The 23,681-nt window shown below is 41.2% G+C and overlaps 1 protein-coding gene and 1 long non-coding RNA gene across 3 annotated transcripts in view; one reads left to right on the top strand and one right to left on the bottom strand.

The window, feature by feature from the left end:
- Positions 1-21,132, bottom strand: part of STARD13 (StAR related lipid transfer domain containing 13) — a 253,667-nt gene extending 232,535 nt beyond the window's left edge. Inside the window, exon 1 of the mRNA XM_021377987.1 lies at positions 20,237-21,132. Within this exon, the coding sequence (XP_021233662.1) occupies positions 20,237-20,974 (738 nt within the window). The 5' untranslated portion in view covers positions 20,975-21,132. The remainder of the gene's footprint in view (positions 1-20,236) is intronic.
- Positions 11,906-23,479, top strand: LOC110388610. 2 transcript variants are annotated; one of them, XR_002432934.1, is made up of 4 exons: positions 11,906-18,949; positions 19,084-20,055; positions 21,907-22,105; positions 22,997-23,479. It is a non-coding gene; the product is annotated as an uncharacterized LOC110388610 (long non-coding RNA). The 2 variants fall into 2 exon arrangements; XR_002432933.1 differs by having other exon boundaries at positions 11,906-20,055.

Genomic DNA, 23,681 nt, shown 5'->3' with positions numbered 1-23,681 from the left:
TTCTTCAGAGTATCTGCTATGATGCTATGTTTTGGTTCTAGGAGAAAAACAATGTTGATAACACACCAATGTTTATAGTTGTTGCTATGCAGTGTTGTACAGACCCAAGGCCATTCCAGTTTCTCAGCAAAGGGCTGATGGGAAGGCCCAAGCAGCTGGGAGAGAACAGAATTAGGACAGCTGACTTGAACTGGCCAAAGGGATGTTCCATACCAGATGACAACATGTGGAAAGAGTTTTGAAGGGGGTGGGGGTTCATCTCTCACATCTCCATGGATGTGATCAATAAAATAACTGCTACATCTCCACCAACTAACAAAAAGGAAACACAGATTTTCGTAGGTGTTGTGGGTTTCTGGAGAATGCATATTTCAGATTACTGTCTGATTGTAAACCCTGTCTATCAAGTGACCCAGAAGAACAAGGATTTCACATGGGGCTCTGAGCAACAACAAGCCTTTGAACAAATTAAACAGGAGACAGTTCACACAGTAGCCCATGGGCCAATCCAGACAGGACACGATGTAAAAAACACGCTCTACACTGTGGCTGGGGAGAATGGCCCCACTTGGAGCCTCTGGCAGACAGCCCCAGGGGATACTTTAGGTCGACCCTTAGAGTTTTGGAGTCAAGGATACAGAGTATCCCACGCTTGCTAAACTCTACTGAAAAGGAGATGCTGGCTGTTCAGGAAGGGGTCCAAGCAACTTTGGAAGTGGTTGGTACTGAAGAATGACTCCTTTTGGCACCCTGACTGCCTGCATTGGGCTGGATGTTCAAAGGGAGGGTCCCCTCCAAACATCATACAACTAATGCCATGTGGAGTGAGTTTTATTGATCACACAATGGGCTCAAACAGGGAATCTCAGTTCTCCCAGGAATCTCAGAAGTGATTATGGAATTGCCCAAAGGCAAAGATTTAAGAATATCACTAGAATAAGTGGTAACACATGCTGAAGAGGCTCCACTATATAATAAACTGCCAGAAAGTGAGAAAAAATACGCCCTGTTCACTGACAGGTTCTGTTGCACTGTGGGAAAGCACTGGAGGTGGAAGGTCTGCTTTATGGAGTTCTACGTGATGAGCTGCAGATGCTACTGAACAAAAAGGTTAATCAAGCCAATCTGCTGAAGTGAAGGCCATCCACCTGGCTTTCCAGTGCTCTACCCTTACACTGACTCCTGGATGGTGGCAAATGACCTATGGGGATGGTTACAGCAATGGAAGCAGAACAACTGGAAGTGCTGAGGCAAACCCATCCGGGCCTCTGCATTGTGGAAAGATATTGCTGCCCAGGTAGAGAACATGGTTGTAAAGATATGTCACAGATGCTCATATACCCAGGAGTCGTGGCACTGAAGGACATCAAAAAAATCAGCAGCTGGATCGGGCTGCTAGGACTGAAGTGGCTCAGGTAGGTTTGGACTGGCAACATATAAATGTGAATTATTTCCAGCTCGGTGGGCCCATGACACTTGAGGCCAAAAAGGAAGAGATGCAACATAAAGAAGGGCTCGGGATTGAGGGGTAGACTTGACTACGGATGCTATCGCACAGGTTATCCATGAATGTGATATGCGCTGTAACTAAGCAAGCCAAGTGGATAAAGCCTCTTTGGTATGGAGAACGATTGCTGAAATATAAATACAGGGATGCCTGGCAGGTGGGTTATATCACATTCCCGCAAACTCATCATGGCAAATGCCACGTGCTTATGGTGGTGGAAGCAACAACCAGATGGCTGGAAACATATATCTTGTACTACATGCCACTGCCTGAAATACTATTCTGGGTTTTGAAATGCAAGTCTGTGAACTAAATGAATATAATGGATAATTTACCTGAGTGACTCGTAGACTATGGGAATAATATATGTGTGTGTATATATCAAAAAGCAAAATAGGCAATGGTAATTAGAATGTGTAGAAATTGTGGGATCTAAGCATGATGTGAATAGTATAGAACAAGAAGTGGATATTGTCTTAGTTCCAGCTGGGACGGAAATGTTTTCTTCAGAGTGTCTGGTATGATGCTATGTTTTGGTTCTAGGAGAAGAACAATGTTGATAACACACCAATGCTTATAGATGCTGCTAAGCAGTGTTGTACAGCCAAAGCCACTTGCAGGGAAGGGTCCAAGGAGCTGCGAGGGAACAGAATTAGGACAGCTGACTTGAACGGGCCAAAGGGATATTCCATAGCAGATGACATTAAGCAGGAGAGTTTTGAAGGGGGTGGGAGTTCATCTTCTGCTCACTGGAAGGCTAGGTGGGCATTGGTTGGGGGTGGTGAGCATGTGCATCACTTGTTACGTACATTCATGTATATATATATATAGTCAAAACTAATACCCTTTTCCTTTTCTCTATCTCAGTAAATAGTTTTATCTCAAGCCGCGATTTCTAGTTTTTTCCATTCTCTGCCCCATCCCACTAGGAAGGGGGAAGTGAGTGAAAAGACTGTATGGTGCTTAGCCACCTGCTGGGTTAAACCACAGCACCAACAGGCTTAACTGCAGCATGGAAGCACTGAGCTGGAGCCTGAGCAAAGCACGCTGCTGCGTGGCACACCCCAATATGGGGCAGGGCAAGCGCCACTTCCCCTCAGCAACATGAGCCAACAGGAGCACCCTGCCCAAGCACCTGACAAGCTCCGGGTGGGGGCAGCAGGGAACAGTCACTAGTGTGGGCTTGGCTTCACTTGCTACTGCTACAGTTAAAGAAAGCTTTTGTTCAGTATTAATAAAACAGTAACTAAAACCAGTGAAACAGTTAAATTAAACAAGGATTTGCCTACTTGCTCCATACCCCACCACTCATGCTCATCAGTCCACTGCCAGAGCACAGGTGACCAAAAGATGGTGCTCTACATACGGAAAGACGGCATTAAAAGTACCAAGAGCCGTGAATCAGCCCTTGCCTGTCAGGGCCAGCTCTGCCTTGGCAATTCAACACAAGAGCTGAGTTGTTTTTCTGAAAGCACCAACGTCAACATTTCCTTGCAGAACTCTGGAGATTAAGATAGTAAAGAATAAAGACAGGTATAGAAACATCTGTCAAATTTCTAAATGTAAATGTATACAATGCACTTGAAATGCTAAGTGCCAGCGCCCAAAAAAACAGGGTAGAAATGATGTTCTTTCCAAGATTCACAGGCACTCATGTGGTTCTGCAAAATTTAGCATTGTTCCCTGCCTAAAAGTTCTCACAATCCACTGTTAAAAAGATACTCAAGTTAACAATGTGCTTCTTAGCTGAAATCAGAAATTAATGGAAAAAAAATACTCAATCCAAGACACACTCTTGAATTAAGGAGTACTCAAGGACAAAGAAAGCTTTGCAAAAGAGAAGAATTTTTGGTGGCTTTGAATACGTGCTGATAAGGAAGATGACAATGTGAATTATGACAAAGAATAGCAGAAAACTGAAATGATGCAAACCTCCTGAACTATATCCTGATTTTATCCATCTAACAATAAAGAGAGCATTAAGCCCAGGCCCACAAATGTAGCTAGGCTCAATTCCTAGATATGCAGTAGAAGCTCAGAACCCGAGTGCTTATGTTTAACTGCTAGGCCTTAACATGATCCAAGCACAAATCAAGTGTAATCTTTGGATTTGCTGTTAAGTCGGTATTGATAATTTTCAACATATTAAAAAAATACGTATCTATGACTTGAAATGTTTGAAAATTTCTATGCATTTCCAACAGGCATAGTTCACAGAATCACAGAATTGTTGGAGTTGGAAGAGACCTTCAAAGGTCATCTAGTGGAGCTGGAGTTAGGGATAGGCCTAACTAGGGAACAGCAGTTCCTGCAGCCTGAGATCCCTGGCACTCAGAGGCACGATACTCCGCCCCAACCCACTCACGGGCAGCACAAAGACTTTTTTCCTCCAAAAACCATAAGGCAGAAAAAGAACAAAGAACTATTTTCTACAGTTTAGTTAAAAAGCAGTTTATTAACATTACAAAGCATACGCCACCAGATTTCATTCAGGCCCACCAACATTTGGCTCTAAATAACTAGTTTGGCTACAGCATACTTAAGAAACACATCTCCTTTCTCCATCCCTTGCATTGGGGAGCTTTATTCCAGCAGTAATGACGGAGCAGGCCATGCTGTCGGCACACCCTGACCCTGAGGGCAGCGAGGCGGGAGAGCTGAGGGGACGCCCCGCCGCCCCACTCGGACACTCTGCCCAGACGGGCCGAGAGGCAGGCGGCCAGCCCCTCCCCCGCACAGCCGCCATGCTGGCAGCGCCGCTGCCGCTCGCCCGCGGCAGAGAGACGCGGACAGCCCCGGCTGAGGCAGCGTGTAGGCAAAATGGCGACGCGGGGCAGCGGAGGAGCCGCGCGAACCGCTGAAAGGCTTCCCGCCCTCCCCGCCAACAATGGCCGCCGCCCGCACGCAGCCAGAACCCGCCCTTTCCAGAAGCTCGCGCGCTCGGAGAGAGGGGGAGGGAAAACAGGACCGAGCCCGCCCCGGCCAGCGCCCCGAGCTGCGCACGCAGCACCGCCCGCTTCCTCATGTTCCGCTTCCCGCCCCTGCCGCTGTGCGCACGCGCTGCCGTGACGTGTCCGGCGGGTGGTGGCGGCCGTCGGCTCGCGGGGCGGCAGCGCCACCTGGCGGGCGGCGGAGGCGGCGGGCGGAGGCGGCCCGCGAGCGCGCCCTGACGTCCCGGGCGGGAAGCGCGCTCCCGCCGCGGGGCGGGAGAAGGGCTTGGCCCGGCGAGGGGCTTTGGGTGCGTGCCAGGAGCCGGCCGGGCCTCGTCCGTGGGCTTAGGGAGAGCTGGTGCCCTCTCTTGTCCCTCGCCAGCAGCCGTTGCCGCCCTGAGGCTGATAAGGGCTGGGTTACAGGCAGTGCCGAGCTGGGCCTGCAGGGGGCGAGGCTGAGCGCCTCAGCCGGACTCCGCCCCGCTTTGCTCGGGGCTGTGGGGAGTAGGGGGGTTTCGTCGGGCTGCTCGCGCCTCACCCTGTTAGCACCTCCCCTCCCTAATCCCCCCGACAGGTCGTGATATGGAAGGCAAAAAACCTCCTTCATAACATGGCTCTTCCATGGAGCTGTGCCTCAGTTTTCCGAGTAAGTCCTGCTTCATACAGAGCTCACCAGAGTTATTGCTGGTGCCTTTCCTGAAGTCCCGGTGGGGTTAGATGAGACTTAAAATAATTTAAATAGTGATCTTCAGAAGGATTTCTGCTATGTATGTGCTGGTGCTAAGGTAGTCCAACTACGTTCAAAGCTTGTTCCTGCCGTGCAAGCACTAAAAGTGGGTAACAGCACATAACAGCTACATAGATAAGTTTCTGAATAGTCTGTACACAGACGGTCCACACTTCTGCTGTAAATGAGACGTAAGAATCATAGAATCATAAAATCACAGAATGACTTAGGTTGGAACAGACATTAAAGATCACTGAGCTACAGCCCTGTGCCGTGGGGGGGATTGCTACCCACCAGATCTGACTGCCTAGGGAGGAAGAAGAGAAATCCTGGGCTCTGGAAGCCAAAGTCAGGGCATAATCACAGTTCCTTCAATTAACAGCAATGAAGCCTGGCAAAGCTTCAGATCGAGATTTGGATGCTCAGCCTCCTACCTTGGCACCATGACACAAATGGCAATGAGGAGAATCTAGTAAAACAGAGAATCAAGGCTGTGAAGCCTAAACACGTTACAGTACAGCTCCTACTGCCAGGGGATCTTAATTTTAATTGTGATCTTTTGTCATTTGGTTAAACACAGATGATAATAAATAAAACCCCAATTTATATTCTTCCAAAGTAAATAAAACTCAAACATACTGGAGCTTATCAGTCAAAATATTTTTAAATGGCTTGCACAAATCTGTTCCTTTAATTATTTTTTTTTGCAGACTTAGCTAGTTTCTTTTGCTTTTTGTAATGACTCTTTCCTAAGTGTTCCATTATTGGAATTTATAGATTTAATTAAAATGCTAACTATATTTTCCCTCAGAGTTTCTTCCATCATATTTTATTCATCCTTATATTTAAAATAATTATACTTTAATTATTTGTTTTCTATTTATTTCTTTGACCTGACTTTATAAGAGGGCTGAGTCATATCGTTCTTTCTTGGTGCTTGTTCAACTGCTTAAGAATTTCACCTGCTGTTTTTGAATAGAAATGTTCATATGTAGTTTCATATATATATTCATAGATAGTTTCAAGTCAGTTTGAAAGATGGGAAGAAATATCAGAAAAATCAAACTTCAAAATTAAATCGCATTTTCTGCCTGGGTAGACAGAAGAGACTCAAGTGACTGCCCACTATAAGCTAAAGATGAGGAGGTATCGGCCCAAAGCACTTCTGAGCAGCTGCTGCTGAGTGTAGGAGTGCTAACTGGCCAGGCAGGGGAAATACAGCTACTGCCTGAGCACGCATCGTCTCTTGTCAGAATCACAGCAGGTCTAGAGACATCCTGGCCAAAGGGAAATAGAGGAGACATGGCCAAGTGTGGAGAAAATAGCAGGATGGTGGTGGAAAAAGCACTGAGAGATGGAGAATGGATGGTGAGCCTGCAGGCTTCAGGAAACCAGAATTCATTAGTACTGTGGAATACCACTGTGGTCATTTTAAATCTGAAAAACACTTCAAAGCAGTTCTGTACTTTTCTGAGATAACCTTGGTGATCACCTTGGAGTGATTAGATTAATTCTGTAGAAACAGCAGGACAATACATTTTCACTTCCTATCCTGAAACACTTGATTTTACTAATGATGCTTTTTCCTTAACAAAGGGCAATTAATCCCTGATCAAGAAATAGGAAAAAAAATGAATAATAATGGGGACATTGGGCTGTTCAGTTCTTGCTTGATGACATTACGGAATTTGTATCGCTCATTCCACATGCTGTTATTTTCTGTCTCATAAGGTGGAAAGAAGCAGGTTGAGAAGACCTACCAGTTTTTCCCGTGCAGCTGCTCTTGCAGAGCCTCAATGAATTCAGTGAAATTCATTACAAATCCATCTCTCATGGCCAGGAATCAAGACAGGGTTGTGGTCAGTTCCTTTTGGAATGCCAGCCGGGGAAAAGAGTGTTGGGTTAAGAACAGTCACATAAAATAAATCAAAACAGGGTTTAAAATAGCTCGCCATGTTGTTTTCCCAGCAGATATCTGAGTGTTGAAATCTCCCATCAGGATGAGAGCCTGCAGGCATGACACTTCTTGAAGCTGAAGCAAGAAGGCCTCATCAACAGACTTCCCTTGATGAGGCAGCGTGTAGTAGACCCTGACCACCAGCTGTCCTTTATTGGTCCAGTCCCTAATCTTAACCCACAGGCTCTCTTCCTGTTCCTGACCGTTTCTCAGATGGAGTGCCTCACAGTCAATCCACTTTTTAACTTAAAAGCAACTCCCCCACCCCTCCTACCTTGCCTATCTCTTCTAAAAAGCTTATAGCCCTCAATGGTGGTATTCCAGTTATGCGAATCATCTCGCCATGTTTCCGTGATAACAATAAGATCATAGTTTCCAACTCCTGCTTATTTCCCACACTGCATGCATTGGTATAGAGGCACTTCAGCTGGGCTTTCAGCTGTATTACCTTCTTGGAGAAGCCCTCCCACAAACTGATGGGACAAATCTGAGGTTTTCCCCTGCTGCTTTATAAAGCAACAGCATCCCCCACCTCTTCTCTATTCCTCAGCAGCACATCCCCTTCCTCCATCACATCTAGATTATAGCTCTGGTGATGAGCCCAGCCAGCTTGCTGCCTAGTATATTTTTTCTCCTCCTGGTCAGTTGTGTTGCATTCCACATCAACCTTCCTGGTTTATTGAAGGTACATTGATGTTGTTTTGTTTTAATGTTTTGTATCTTTTTTTTTTCTTGAGATGGCTCCCATGTCGCAGCATTTCAATTACAAGAAGCTTGTCAAAATGACATAAGGACACTGATCGCAGCAGCAAATAAATCTTGTGTAAATCTTCAGAAGTGAGTGAGAGGAGTGAAGAGGTACATTTTTCTTTTCATTGTTGTCTTTTAAATGCCTGTACTTAGTCAGATGGGATCTCCCTCTGCAGGTCTTCAAAGACACCGGTGTTTTTTCCTCTGACTGTATAAGGACTTCATATGCTTGATTTGACAGATTGCTTTTTTTTCTATAATGTGGAAACTGGATACATTCCCTAACACCCAGATCCAGATAATATGTTGCCTGTGCCCAAACTCTGCATTTCCACTCCTACTCCTCCTTGTTCTCCACCCACATCTCCAGTTTGTCTGGGAAGGAAATGAAACTGTGAAACCAACAAGCCTTCCAGACTCTATTGATGATCAGATACTTAAATATCTAAGTTTTAGATGAAAATTACCCAGCGTTATGGTGGCTAAGCATTACAAAGTCACTCACTCCGTCCCTCCTTCCCAGTGGGATGGGGCAGAGAATCAGAAAAGAAAAAGTATAACTCATGGGTTGAGATAAAACTATTTACTAAGATAGAGAAAAGGAAATGGGTAATAGTTATGACTATGAATATATATGAATATATATAGCAAGTGATGCACAAGCAATTGCTCACCATCCCCTGACCAATGCCCAGCTCAACCCCAAGCAGTTGGAACCGCCCCCCCTTCAGAACTCCTTCCACATGACGTCCTATGGCATGGAATATCCCTTTGGCCAGTGTAAGTCAGCTGTCCTAGTTCTGTTCCCTCCCAGCTCCTTGGGCCCTTCACTGAGAACGGCCTGGGCTCTGTATAACACTGCCTGGCAGCAACTATAAACATCAGTGTATTATCAATATTGTTTTTCTCCTAGAACCAAAACATAGCATCATATCAGACACTCTGAAGAAAAAATCCATCCCAGCTTATACTAAGACACACAGATTTCACCTCTCCATCACTAAATTAGATAAACCTTTCAACCTGGGGAGACATTGCCTTACAGGTAAAGTCTTATATGAGCCATGGCACTTCTTGCACTCCAATGATACTTGCAAGTAATCTCTCTGCGTTTCTAGTTGTTTTTGTTTTTTTTTTTTGCACTTTATTAATCTGAAATATATGTTCCCTCTACTTTCCTGTGTGAAAAGCCACAACATCACAAGTGCTGCTATAATAGCATTTTATGGTAGCTTTATGCTCTTTCTTTTTCCTCTAAATGATAATAATACCCACTGCCATATGCAAAACCTAAGAAGCTGAAGGAATGAGGTTTAAATTAGAGTTTAAATGCTGAAGTTAAGATCATCTAATGCAGAAAAACAGTCACATGTCTGTGCATGAATATTCCAATATTCCTTATTAGTTTATATATTGTGTTTTTTGTTCTATTTTAATAGTTTTCTATTGAAAGCTTTCAAAATTCTAACTACATTGCTTCATTCAGAGATCAAAACCACAGATGTACATACAATTTAAGTGTTCAAAATAGCTTTCAGAAACGTAACTATTCATATTTGTAAAGAGTTGCTAGCTAGAATTTAAAAAAAGGGTAACACTGAAGTATGTGGCAATGTTGTATTATTACTGCAAAATGCTGACTTGCACATTTTGCTCCTCATGGACTACTACTTTATGGAGACTTACTGCTTTAAATCATAAACTGAAAAACAGAATAGTGGTTATAGATTTTAGCATGCCCTTTTTATCTGGGGAAAAAAACATCGGTTAAAAACCATAAAACTTTCTCTCTACAAAAATCAGTTTCATCTAAATTTTCATCAAATTGCCTTAGGCATCGTTCTTGGAGGAAAAAAAATTCTGTATCCCCAAAGGATGTAAACATATTGGTTATACCATATAAATATTTTTGCGTAGCACAAAGGTTGGAGAATGTTGCTCAGGGCTCAAAAAATCTGTCACAGGCTTACCAATGTTCTTTTAAGGAGTATGAGGATCACTGAACAGCAACTGCTCTTGTTGCCTGAATAAGTTAAGAAGAAGTATCAGTAGCAACTACCTCTACAAACCTATAGGAATTTTGCAAAATCTTCGAGACACAAATGCAATAGAGATGTTCTGAGACAGGTGAAGCTGTAAGAACCCATCTCAGAGTTTGCATTATCAAGCAGAGGCTTAGTCTACCCATCTCTGACTTCCAGTTCTGATACTCATTTTATTCTGAGCACCTTCCGTGTAATCTGCACTCGCTTGGCTCTTTGTGAAGTACCATAACCCAAACCATTCAATAATTTTGTCTGTCACTGTTAAAATACTTGGTAAGCTTTATTTATATTTGGAAAACTAATTGCTATGAAGGCAAAGTTTTCAAATGGTTGGAAATTACTAAGAGAATTACTAAAACCTTTTATGGAGTGATTATCAGCAGTGGTATTTTGCATTCACATGTACTTAATCCATATGAAAGATTTTAGCAAAATAAATGCCACCAACTGCATTAATCCAAATACTGCTGACATAACTGGCAAATAAAACAAGGAAGTCCCATCCTTACTCAAGGTGGCTAGAATTTTGGCTAGTTGCTCCAATTATGTACTTCAAAACAAAGTTTAAAAAAGTGTATTTTTAAATTCAGAAGACTTCACAATAGCAATACCAAGCAAAATTTTCCTATCTATAAGCAGTGTAATGTGGAATTGTGAAATCTGCAGGTTTCTCCTGGCTGAGAAGTCTTTATGTGCTGTGTAAGCACCCATGCTGTACCCAGAATGCCAGGATATTAGTTGGAAGGATCACAGTTTGAGATTTAAGATGCATCTGATTGTAAAACTTGATTATTTGTCAGTTCCTCAAAATTGAACTAATTTTCAAAGACGGCTTAATTTTGACAATGTTCCTCTGGGGAAAATACCTTTATTTGCCAGTGAAGTTGTCCAAGTTCCTTCGCAGCCCACCTAGCACACTGTTGGAGGCTCCTGAGCAGTCAGTCACTGTCACAGGGATCTGTGAGTCTGTGGGGAGTTTTATTCTAAGGCAGAGTAAGCTCAATTTTAGAAGTAATTACTTCCTTTGCAATATAAAATGCTTTTATTTGCCCTGCTATACCTAGGATATTCCTTTGGATCTTTAGTGTCATTTTTTTTCCTTGGATGCATAAACTACATCTTCCTTCTTAATTTTGTTCCGTTTTCAACCTCATACTTGCTGCAATCACACATACATTTTAATTTGGATTGGAATTCAATGCTGAGTGGCCCGGGCTGCTTGTGTGACCACCCTGTACCATGTGCAAGCATTTCAACATAATTTCCAAATAAGAAAAGGACTGCTTGATGGAGAACACCAGAAGATCCAGCTGATTTTTCTTGGTGCTAGATATCTGCATTCCATTTAATGCAACTGTAACTCTCCTTAAGAACTTTACACAGAAGTGGAAGCACTGCACAGAAGAGAAGGTGATGTGAGATAGAAACTGTAAAAATATATACATTCCAACTTATAGCAATTCTTACTATTGTTGAGTTTGCTATTATCTATTGTTTCTATTCACAATAAATTAGTTTAAAAATCATAAGAGAACCTTGAAATGTCAGTTTTAGAGTTTGCTGTCTGTCATTCATATGCAACATGCGAGCTTTGTCGTGTCTGAAAAGTTTGGTTTGAAAACCATAGTGCCCTGGTGAGGCCGTATTTAGAATACTGTGTCCAGTTCTGGGCTTCCCAGTTCAAAAAAGACAGAGATCTCCTAGAAGGAGTCCAGCGGAGGGCCACAAAGATGATAAAGGGCCTGGAGCATCTCCCTTATGAAGAAAGGCTGAGTAACCTGGCTCTGTTCAGCCTGGGGAAAGGAAGACTGAGGGGGGGATCTGATTCGTGTTTACAAATATCTAAAGGGAGGTGGGAGGCAAATGGATGAGGCCAGGCTCTTCTCGTTGGTGCACAGTGATAGGACGAGGAGCGATGGCTTAAAACTTGAACATAGAAAGTTCTGTACTAACATGTGGAAGAACTTCCTAACAGTAAGGGTGATGAAGCACTGGAACAGGCTGCCCAGAGAGGTTGTGGAATCTCCTTCTATGGAGCTATTCAAGACCCATCTGGACATCTACCTGTGTGACTGCTTGTAGGGGACCTGCTTTAGCATTGGGGTTGGGCTCGATGACCTCCAGAGGTCCCTTCCAACCCTTGCAATTCTGTCATTCTATGAAAAGCATTTTCTGGACCTGGGTAATGCCCTTCTGCCATTAGTTCACAGACAACGGAGTCTGGGCCTGCGTGTCTGGAACACTGGGAGTTTCCCACTGAGGCTTTTGAATCCATTTGTCTATTTTAGCCATTTTTCTCTTTTTTCTCTATCTAATGCACCAGTAATTTGTATTGTATTAGTAAATCGAAATCACACAGCAGATAGAAGTACAGCTTGGGGTGAGCTCTCTGAGTCTGGCTGCTTAGCTGCACATTCAGCACAGGCACTGATCTTGGCCAGGCATGTTGTTCATAAAAACATCTTGTTGCTAATTTCATATAGCTATCTGGGCTGGTCTGTTTATTCTTTCTTCTAGTTACTGACCTTGCGTACCTTGTTCCTGGTCCCTGTGTATGCTGTATGTATTACAGAATTATATAAATACAAGTCGCGGTTTTATATTCTTTTACTATTTGGCAACTTTAGCAGTTCTTTTGGCATTTTATTTCAAATTAATCACTCCCTAAGCAAACTACAAGGGCTTTTGTGGAATCCTCATTACAATTACTTAAATTTGACCATTATACAGTTTAAATAGTAACAATAAATAAATATTGGAAAACTGAAAGTAGATTATGTAGCACAGCACTGAATACATCATTACAAAGATTAGACTATGGCCAGACAACTTTTCTCTGAATACTCAGCATAAATAACCTGTTCAGTCTTTGGCACTGAACAGAGAATCACAGACTCAGTTAAGTTGGAAAAGACCTGCAGGATCACCGCATCAGGATCATCAACCTGACCTACAGAGTCCCATCACTAAAACACATCTCTTAGTGCCACATCTCCACATTTCTTAGTCCAGACTCAGTTTTTGAAGTGTTGCATTAAAAGTCTAAATGCCAGAAAATTTTAGATACTGCAGAATCTCTCTGTAAAGAGTTTAGTAATACAGTCCAAAAGTTTAATGAGATTTCACTGAAGGTAATTTCTGGAAGAGAAATGATTCAAATGCAGAAAGTGGCCACAATGTCCTGTCTTTTTTATTTCTGGATTCCAAACTGATTCAGATGAGGTTTCCCTTAGCTGGATTGCAAAAGTCTTAGTTCTGAAATAATTCAAAATTAGGCAAAGCTTTTTGGATGATGCATTCATCGTCCAAGAATCTTGGATAGGTAGGAACAGTCTATTTCCGTTTTTATTGCAATTTAAGATCTTCATTAGTTGAAATGATTGTTAAGTACTGTCTCGAGGATGAAGACATTCTCTCCTATGGAAAATAACTAATTTCCATAAGCCAAGTATGTCATAAAATGAAATCTCAGATCCATCAGCCTAAAAATTCTATGAAGTCCACTGCATTTTAAAATGTTTTTAAGTTTCTCTAAATTTGTTTCAAGTCTGGATCTCAGTGTTAGCAGAGGCTATGTAATAGCTGAATATGTGACATTACCAAAATGATGATAGATCTCAGGGAATGGCAAAATGTATGACGGTCTTTGTTCCCAAAGCAGTACTCAGGACATAGGTCTTTTGCAACAGCAAGCTATCATTATTTAACTGGAATTTCACACAGAGAAGGTACATCGCTAGAATATTGCTGATTTTATTAATCAGGTATATGTTATCTAGGCTTTGGAAGTGCCCAAAGATTTTTGTGTGTGAGGAAATTTGTAATTCACTTTTCTTATTCCTGCTCAAAAACTTTCGTATATTTGGAAATGAAAATTTCAAAGATGTTTATTTGGTGATGCTGAGACTTTTTTTTTTTCTACAGTGCATTTTTCTTCTAGACTTCAGAAACGTACAAAAATCCTCAAAATGCTCACCTCTCAGCCTAACAAGCTTGAAAATGAAACCCAACCCATTCCCTCACCTTTTGCGCAAGTTTCCAGTTTCATGAGTTGTTCTGCTTACTGCCCATCCCACAGTTTATCGAGAATCTCCATCTGCACTTTGGAGGAACATCTACATTTCAGCGGCACATAGACAAACAGATTTGTACATGTTTCCTTTGGTTCTTCCCACCTGATACCCAATCTGTAACTCTCTGGGCGCCTGTCCCCGTACTCTGGCAGAGGAATGTTGTTCACCCGTGCCCTGACTTAGGGCTGATTTTCTATTGACTTTTGCTCTACTGCTGTGGACACAGATGAGACACTCAGATGGTCTCACATTGCACAGATTCCAGATATTTTCGAATACTTGAAAAGGAGAATGCTGATACACCTCTTTTACTTTATGAGCTTAGTGCAACAATAAGTACATCCTCTTGATGTTTTCTGATGAGCAATAGTAATGCTGCTGTTTTCCTGAGGTGGCCGTATGGTTAAGGAGTACTTTACTTTAATACACAGCAAATAAAGGAGTGACAATCTGAAAAAAATCATCCCCCCAGGTGCATTTGGCAAATATTCTTCTCCTTTAGTATAATACATCATTTTTGTTAACTATTTGTTCTCCTGATGCTTTAAGGACAAATATAAAACATGCATAAATACTTCTGAGCAGGCAAAAGTAGGAGCTCCCAAAATTTTGTTCCAAGATTCTTATAATTTTGTAACAGAAATAGCCATGCAACTTATTTCCACATTTGTACGATGTAAGTTTGAACTTAGAGCTGTCTCCAACTGTAATAAAAAGCAGGACAAAAGAAATGTCCTGTCCTAATGGAAAATTGTTACATTATTAAGAATAGTGGGATTAGAGAAAAATGTACTTTGTACAAATGCTATGTTTGTCATTAGTACCTCAAATTTGTGAAATTAATGAAAGATTTCCTTTTAAATTAATAACCAGAGACCCATTCTAAGGCAGCATTTATCTGACATTATAATTAAGAGATGATTGTGTTTATTTATTGTCAGGTAATAATAATGCATCATTACTAAAATAATCAGCAATCCTCCAACTCCCTTCCAAGGCAGGCAGAAAACAAGCACAAATGCTAGAAACTTTGCAGGTTCAGCAAACAACACTTCCACCGATCAGCTCTAGAGAACGCAGTACCAAAAGCCCAAATCTCCCAGGCACAAAAACAAATGTGACTGTACAAAGGTACATTAATCCTATCATAGACAACTCATTTCCCGTTTTCTTCCCCTTAACCTGCTGCTCTGCTTTCCCTGTTCATTGTTAATTCGGCACTCAGCTCTCCTACCTGGGTGGATGTCCCATGTCTGCGTAAGATGAACAAAAGGGAGATAATAGTAACAGTATTATTTCTCATGAAGAAGTCATCGCAAGTTTGTAACCATTCTCCTCCTCTAGTTTTGGAGTTTCAGTTTGATAGGGTAAAAAGAAAAACAAGCCTCCAAAGTATGGAAGGAATGGAAAAGGAATTTGTGCTTCACTCTAAGATGTTCTTCATTAGTTTTTGCTCTTGTACAACTGAATTAAAGAAGAAACTATTGCAGCACGATTTTCAGATACCTTAAATTCCACCAATGTTCCCGAGCCTCATTAATGAAAACAGGAAAGTACCTCTCAGAAAAGTAATTCCAAGTGGCCAAGCAAGTCACTGAGCAGGAATGCACAAGGCAGAAGGATTCAGCAGAACTTCAGGCATCCAAATGCAAGCTTACTTTGGCAGGCCCAATTACTGATGGTAAATTGTAGGCTTGGCTGCTGCCTTGGTTTGATCATTTAAATTTAATGATCTCAATCTAATTTGAATGAAGTTAATTCATTGTCAAAGACTTAAAGTGTTCTGATTCCTTTCTTATTGGATATGATTACTAGATTAAAACACAAGCCAATTAATTTCAAAAACTGTGGCTTTGGATAAATACTTGAGGATTTATCTTCTCCTACACGTCTGTATCTATTTATCTTCTTGTCTTGCTTCTTTGGTTAATTTCTGGCATTTGTGAAATTAAGAATGACAGCATGGGCCAGAATTAGACAAAATGTCAGACAGATACCATGTAAACCTCCACATTGCAGGTCAGCAAATTATTCCAGTCTGAATCTGAACTCTTGTGGTCTAAGCTTATACAGTGATTGTCAAACTTGTCACTCAGTAATGACTGTATAATGAGGATAAAATTTACCTAATTGTAGTACAAGGATGGAACAAGCAAATTAATGAAAATAAGTGAATCATCAAGGGAAGAGAAACTGGAAGGACAGATTGTCCATCTTCCTGTCAGCAAATCCATTTGAAGACAAAAATGGACAAACATAATCCTAGGAAGCAACTGGACCCAAATAGACAGCACTTCCCACCAGTTAATTCCCCATCTTCCCCAGGTATGTCTCAGAGGTGACCTTGTTCCATCAAGAAGCAGCCCCGGGAAGAGGACTCATTTGGAGAACCCCGAACGTCCAGTGGGGAGAGATGCTTGACGAGGCTTGCTGGAGCTCCTAGCAAGTCCTCGTGGTTAGCTCCAGGTGTTCTTTTCCAGCACTTGGGCTTTCTGGCTTGCCTCCTTCTCTCTCTGGTGCATTAGAGGAAGCTGTGACAACTCACATAGGTGGCCTAAGTAATGTCAGCAGAGACAGAAACCTGTGTTTTGGCTGTTACAACAGCTAATGCAGGCTCCCCAAGAGATGCTTTGAAACTGTCCCAGAGAGGGTTTCCAGCTTTCTACCATGCTGGTAAGACAATTCTCACATCTCTGCAGCAGCCAATAATAGCAGGATTTATGATTCCTGAGAAGAGGGAGGATCCATAATAATTTACTTTGTCAAGGGTATGATCTCATAATCTTTTTTTTTTTTTGGCCTAATACCAGTTAAATATCTTCAATTTTGTCTTGAGGGAAATGCTTATCCCAAAAGTAACACACGTTTTGAGATGATGTAGGAATAGGGTATGATCACTGATGTAAAACTACACAGTAGTTCCTGCTTAAATGTGGTTATCAGCTGGGCCCTGCTCTGTACAGCCTGAAGAAATGGTAACCTAGAAAAATGCTATGTTTCAGAAGTGTCCACATAATTTATTGCCACTGCACATTGAGCTGGTTACATGTAAAAAGAGTGTGTATAGTTTAATGTGAAGGCTTGAAGGAAAGCCAGCAAGGAAGAATGGCTCAAGTCATCACTTCAGAGTTGCTGAGAAAACATCCTCACAGAACTAAACACAGTGATCATGAATAATATCAGGACATGAGGGATGTAAGAAAGTTACCATTCAAAACAGAGAGGAAGTCATAATCCCTACAGCGCTGTGCTAGGAGTGAGCTTACCTAGATCACCAACCAAAAATGAGAAATAACACAAACAGGTACTTGTAGTAGACTTGTTTTTAAATCTTCAAAATTTTGCTCCCCCACTCGGAATAAATGTTACTTCTCACTTAAGAAGTGTATTTGGGCAAGAAATATACCGCTGATTGCAAATTCCTGAAAAGGAAAAGCAGCTGCCAAATCAGATGAGACAACACAGGAACTATATAAATGAGACTGGTCTAAGGGTGGAGACACAGAGACCCCAGTGCATTCATAAAGTGAATGGAAATGTCATTTGTCTTGTGCCATGCAGAACAGGCAGATTCTGTGTGCCTTTGGACAAAAAGAAAGCATTTTTCATGGGCACCATTGTGTGAATTGCACTCAGCACTGTTTCTCCCTCTTGTAACAGCATTGGCAGCATCTATAAGTTGTATTTTTTCCATCTTCATTGTTCTTGTTTACTGTTTAGCATACTCTGAGATTTTTCTCTGCTTACTAATTTGAATGAAACAAGAATTGACACACAAATGCGTGTAGCAACTGTGTAAGGGGAGATTCAGACACCAGCTTTACTCATTGTCACTGCCTGCAAGGGACCGTGCTCCCTGGCTGGAGCAGGGCACAGCCTTTCCCACTGCACACCCCAAAATGGGAGATGTGCAGCAGTGCATCCCTCTGCACTGGGGACAAGTGCATTTACCTAGGAATGCCCCTGCAGCGTCGACTGTTATCACTGTTTCACTGGGAGCTCTAGCAGCAAGGATTCAGCCAGGTATTGGCCAGGATGTTACCTTTGATCGCATGGATCTATGGCCGAAAGGGTTTGTTTGTTCTCCTATTTTTAGGTCTGAGGCATAGCAATAATGGTTGCTTTTGACAATCTTTTTACCCCATGCTGTCTTTATTTTATTTTCTTTCCAGCAGAAAGACATTTCTCCAACAGCCCCATTTCTACATAGCAGAAATAAATAATGTGATAATGACACGCATTTGCTTAGCATGGGCTTAAACCAGAGTCATGGGAGGGCTTTTAGTCTGAGCACTAATGCATGACTGCTGCTAAAATTTTAGAGACAAGATAATCCTTTTTTTTTTAATTCTTGGAGGCTTTTTGAGGATGATTCATACTTATTTGCATAGGAAAAAAAATCAAAACCAGGACTGCATCACTGCATCTATACAGTTTTTGAAATGTTTTGACACATTTTCAGAGATTTACTAGGTAATTTCAAATGCTTGTCGGGCAATTTATAATCCATTATTTTGCACTACAAACTGCATCCTTGAGTTTATTTTATGGCATAGACATAAAGTAAACTAAGTGACAACAGCACCAATTCTTTCTCTTTTATCTATGAGAATGACCTTCAGTAAACAGAATCCAAGGGATATTGCACATGCATTTTGATGTTTATTTATATTAATGGGAATGTTGGGATTACTGTCCCTGAGTAAATGAGGAAGCAAGCCTTGGCTTAGGGTGACGGAACAATCCAATTATTTAGTAAGATGCGTGTCACAAGAATGTTTCAGGGTCAGTGTTGCATCAAAAGATGCACAGCTTTGGAACCACTTTGGGGCCTTGGTTTTCTAATATTAGCTGCTGAGAAAACTGTGGAAATCTGGCTTATTTCTCTGTGAGCTGATGGGTTTCCTGATTACATTGGGATCAGTGTGAAATACAACCAGAAATCTCCCACTCATTTTAGGTCAGAATTATTCACCCCAAACTGGAGAAAGATTATACTAAAGGAGAGAAGTAATTAAGCATTATATACTATAATCTTGATGTTAACTTGGCTATTTTAGTTCCAATTCTTCTTTCTTTCTTTGATTTTATCAGAAATCAGTGAAGCAACTCTGTGTAACTCTTCTATTAAGCACTAGAAGTAAAGAAGAACTGAAGATAGAGAAAAATAAATGACACTGGGTAAAAGACAAGAGCTCCGCCCTGAATTTCAGGGCATAAAGATTTTTTTACATAGAAAATAACTTAAAAAAGAAGGAGGAAGGTAAGAGGTATGGAGGAAGAGAAAGGAAAGGTATGACTGACCTTCAGTTCAGCATTAATTTGTGCTGCCATTTCAGGAATACTGGAATTTTAAGCGTTTGTTTTCCCCAGTGTTTGGAATCACTTCATATTTTTGTACTAGAACTGAACTTCTACAGTGATAAACATGGTTAGCTCCAAGCATTTGGTTTGTCATCAGCTGAGAGCAGAAGGAAAGCCTCGTTTATTCTCTTGGAAAGCTGCTGTTCCTCCAGTTCCAAAAGACACAAGTAATTTACTCAACTCTTTTTTAAAGGAAAGATTATAGTTGGATGATTCTTCTTACAGAATGTCTTCCATTTTGTCCTAAATCTTCTTTGTTTTTGTTTTGGCATTGGTTTATCATGATGAGCACCACTAAAGATACAAAAAAAACCCCGCTATTTATTTTATTATACACCCATTTGTCACCTGTCCTCCATAGTATTGTAATGAAATAAGAAAAAAGAAAACATTGCTATTTAGTAGAAGCAGTGCTGTGTGTTGGGAGGAGCAGTACTACAGTGCCACTACTCTAAAAAAGGCCATTGTTTAGCATAAGGAAATATACTCTGCTCTTATAGTAAACTTAAGCTCTATCCTGTTGGAACAGTCAATAGACTCAGAGAATAGCTAGGAATATATTCTGTATGTAGCATAATACGTGATCTTTTAGGACCAGGGGAACTGAGCCAATGTTCCTACTACAATACAAAACAGAAAACTCAAGTTTGAAGTCCTGTCTAGTGGAAGTGTGTCCAGTCGGAAGAAACTGATTTGTCTAAGGTAAAAGTCCAGCAATATATTTTGAATGCTATGTATATTTCTGTAGGTTTATATTTTCAATTATGTAACCAACATTGCTTATCACTGTATAACAATTTGTGTAACTTCTCCTCCTGTGACCAAGCTTAAATGATACCACTTATTTAAAACACACTTGGAACAAAAGAATAGCTTCTGTTACCTCCAGCTCCATGTATTTTCCTTCCTTGTCATGGTCCTTCGATTCCGTTCTGGAATGGTCACTACAGTCTTCTAAATGACACATGTGTGGATACTCAGTAGGTTCACATTTAGCTTGATTTCTTGGGAAAACATCCGTTCTATGAAAGCCATTGAAAAATGCCTCATACAGAGGCAGTTCTGTAAGCAGATCATCATCACCTCTGCCATCTGCTTCTTCCTCTTCAGATGAAAAGTCTTCTTCTCCTGCCTCATAAATATGGAGTTTAGTATTCGCTTCATGTGATAAAAATTCAAAATCAGAAAATGTGATAGCACTTGGCTTGTGTCTTATGACTCTGATCTCATGACTCCTTTCTGGTTTGTTGGCTGGATTTTTTCCTGCAAGGAATGGCCATTCTGTGTGTGAGGTGAAGTTCAGATTGTCTTCCTTTGGCTTGTGCCTTGCTGAACACAATAATTCTTCAGAGAGCCGCTGTGCTTCAGATTGATTGGTGGCACTAACACACCCTTCAGTCCCATCAGGTTGCAAGGATGTCTCACTGTGGTCTAATATGGATGACACAGACAGCAAACTCAACTCAGGTTCCAGTAAAACATCCTGAAATTCAGATGGACTTTTCTGTTCTTCTGTGTTTCTTTGGTATTCTTCATACTTTGCTCCCTTTGGAGTCCCCAGGCACTTGGCAGATGTAAGACATGGTGAGCCTTGGTTTGTTGCATAGATGTTGGTTTCCATTCCAATGAGTTTCACCCATCAGAGATCAAAATGACTCCATTGTTGCTTTTCATTAGAAACATCACTCCACATATGTAGACAGGAGATATCTTATTTTTCCAAAATCATAATCAGATAATCGTTAATGCCTGGATTCTTATACCAATCATCTGAAGCCTCTCTGTTCCTGAAAACTAAAAAGAAATAAGAAAAAATTATTGATAGTAACTCGCTTGCATTGGAATGCATCAGCAGCAGTAATGCTAAAATGTGACGTGCCTGTATCAAATTTACTTATAGTTCTCTTCATTAACATTTGATGTATGCAGATTTGATTAATTTAAAACATCAGAACTCTGACTTGTTTACCCTAGAGACCAGGAAAGAACTGGCAAATGCAGAAATGTTTTTTTTTAAATATTGACTTAACAATGATCATCAACAGAATGGATCTAAATCACTCAGTGTGATGTTAGAGATACTCTTGTTATCAAAACTTGCCTCTATTCACTGCATTTTTACTGTCTGTTCAATTATTGAGAACTTCTACACTGTTCTGATAAGGCTTCTGAAATGTCACAAGGAAGAAAAAGGAGCCAAAGGAGCTGACAGAAAAGAAAGAACATTTCAGTAGAGGTGGAATCTTCTGTCGCTCAGCTTCTCTGAATTGCCAATGCAGAGCAGCACCTGTCCACCTCCAATAAATTTGCAGAGCAAAAAAAGAAGGCAAAAAATACAGTGCTTCAGTTCTACGCCAGAGCTGGCCTTGCCTGGTGTAAATCAGTCTTAACTTCTGGATTCACGTCTAGTGCGTGGGCCTCCAACACACAGTAAGAGGAACAGCCAAGGAAGCAATCTTGCATCACTTACATAGCTTACATTCACTCATATATGTAATTTAATTTTTGTGACAGATTGAATATTGATAGTATTTATTTTAATGATTGTTTCAGTACTCCATCTGTGAGACAGCAAAGCAGAACAGAAGCTTTTCAAAACAAGAAGAGAAACTTACGCCTTTGATGCGTGTGGCAAGCCTGTCACTGCTGGGAAGACTTGTTAGAAGGCAGCTCTGTGATTGTCAGAGTGGGAAGCAACCAGAGCAAGATGCTGGCACGTGACATGCCTGTCACTGTGTATGCCATAAGCTAAGTAAGGTCTACTAGCTAGGCGAATTTTATTGCTGATCAGTACATATTTCAGTTTTATAGGCATACTTTGAGTAATAGAAATAATATTGTGTGTATATAGAAAATTTGGATTAGTTATGTATTACCTTTGCCATTTGCTCTTTGGCTGTAAAAGGTGCGAGCATGCTGGTGTGCACAATTTAGAAAGCCTTCCTCTCAGCTATTGTTAGCTATGAAAAAGTCAGATGTTATTGTTAGCTGACTGGCCTCCTGCTGGAGTCAGCAGAGGGAGGAAAATGCTTCCTGAAGGTAAATGCCTATTTTAGCATGGGTGGTCTCCCTCCTAGCATCACTCTATTTTCCAGACTATAAAGGACGGATAAACAAAATGCTTACACCAGTCACTCAACGTTTAGATGGGAAGATAAAGGCAAGAAGAAGGGACCCTTAAATGTCATCTGGTCCAACTCCCCTCCAATAAGCAGGGACACCTAGAGCTAGATCAGGTTGCTCAGAGCCCCATCCAGCCTGACCTTGAATGCCTCCAGGAATGGGGCATCCATCACCTCTCCGGGCAACCTGTGCCAGTGCCTCACCACTTTTATTGTAAAAAATTTCTTTCTTATATCCAATCTAAACATCCCCAAGAAGAATCTCTCCCCATGTCTTTTTTACACAGTAATAGCAGATTGCAGTGTCTATATGTAAATGACAAAACTTCATTGGAAGGCTCATTTTCTCAGACGCTTCAGGAAGGCCATCTAAATAGAAGTGACTTCACCTTCAGAAGCACGGAATATCCTCAATTCTTTCTCCCTAGTATTACATGAACTGAGTACAATGCCTTTGAAAAAGAAAACACAATCTTTGTAGGGAATGATTGGGGTAACTAACATTTCATATGCTATTTCAGGCACGATGAGAAAGCCTGCTGTTCAGGTGACTACTGATGATTATGTAAGCCATTACTGCTGCTCTTCAACCCCCTGGCATGCTCTTCCCTGCTGGAAGGCATACTGCTAGCACCCACATTCCCACCCTGCAGAGCCAGGGACAAGCAAAGGAGATGCTGCTGTTCAAGAAGGCAACCCAGAAGGCATCAAAAGAGCTTTGACTGCTTTTTATTTCTACTACTACTTTATGATGATTTAAACTCCAAAATGTGAATTATAATCCCTGAAAAATTTGTATTTGCTGTTATCTCTGAATAATCTAGCATCTAAAATAAACTCCCAGCTTCTTTTTGCATTTTACGAAATTCTTCATCTCAAGTGATTTCCAGTTTTCAAGGATATGGTGAGAAGCTGCAGATTCTACATTTTTCTACAGCTACAGATTCTACAAAAGGCATGAAAAAGATTTTCCTTTTATCAGGGTTGCTTACTCTCTTGGACTCATTTTTATGTATTTTTCCTGCAATGAGACTGGGACAAAGAAAGCACGAAGGAGCAGACGGGTTTTGTGAGAATGTGGCAAGAGATCTATGAAGAGGAAGTGGTAAAAAGAGTGTGAATTCACCCACACATCCTGTGGAACATCTCTCTTTACTCCATCTAGCAGAGATGGAGGAAAAAAGCACCCTTCTACGAAATATCAAA

This window comes from Numida meleagris, chromosome 1 (assembly GCF_002078875.1).
Source record: "Numida meleagris isolate 19003 breed g44 Domestic line chromosome 1, NumMel1.0, whole genome shotgun sequence".
In the NCBI taxonomy this organism is placed as follows: domain Eukaryota; kingdom Metazoa; phylum Chordata; class Aves; order Galliformes; family Numididae; genus Numida; species Numida meleagris.
This window is presented reverse-complemented; position numbering and strand designations above follow the sequence as displayed.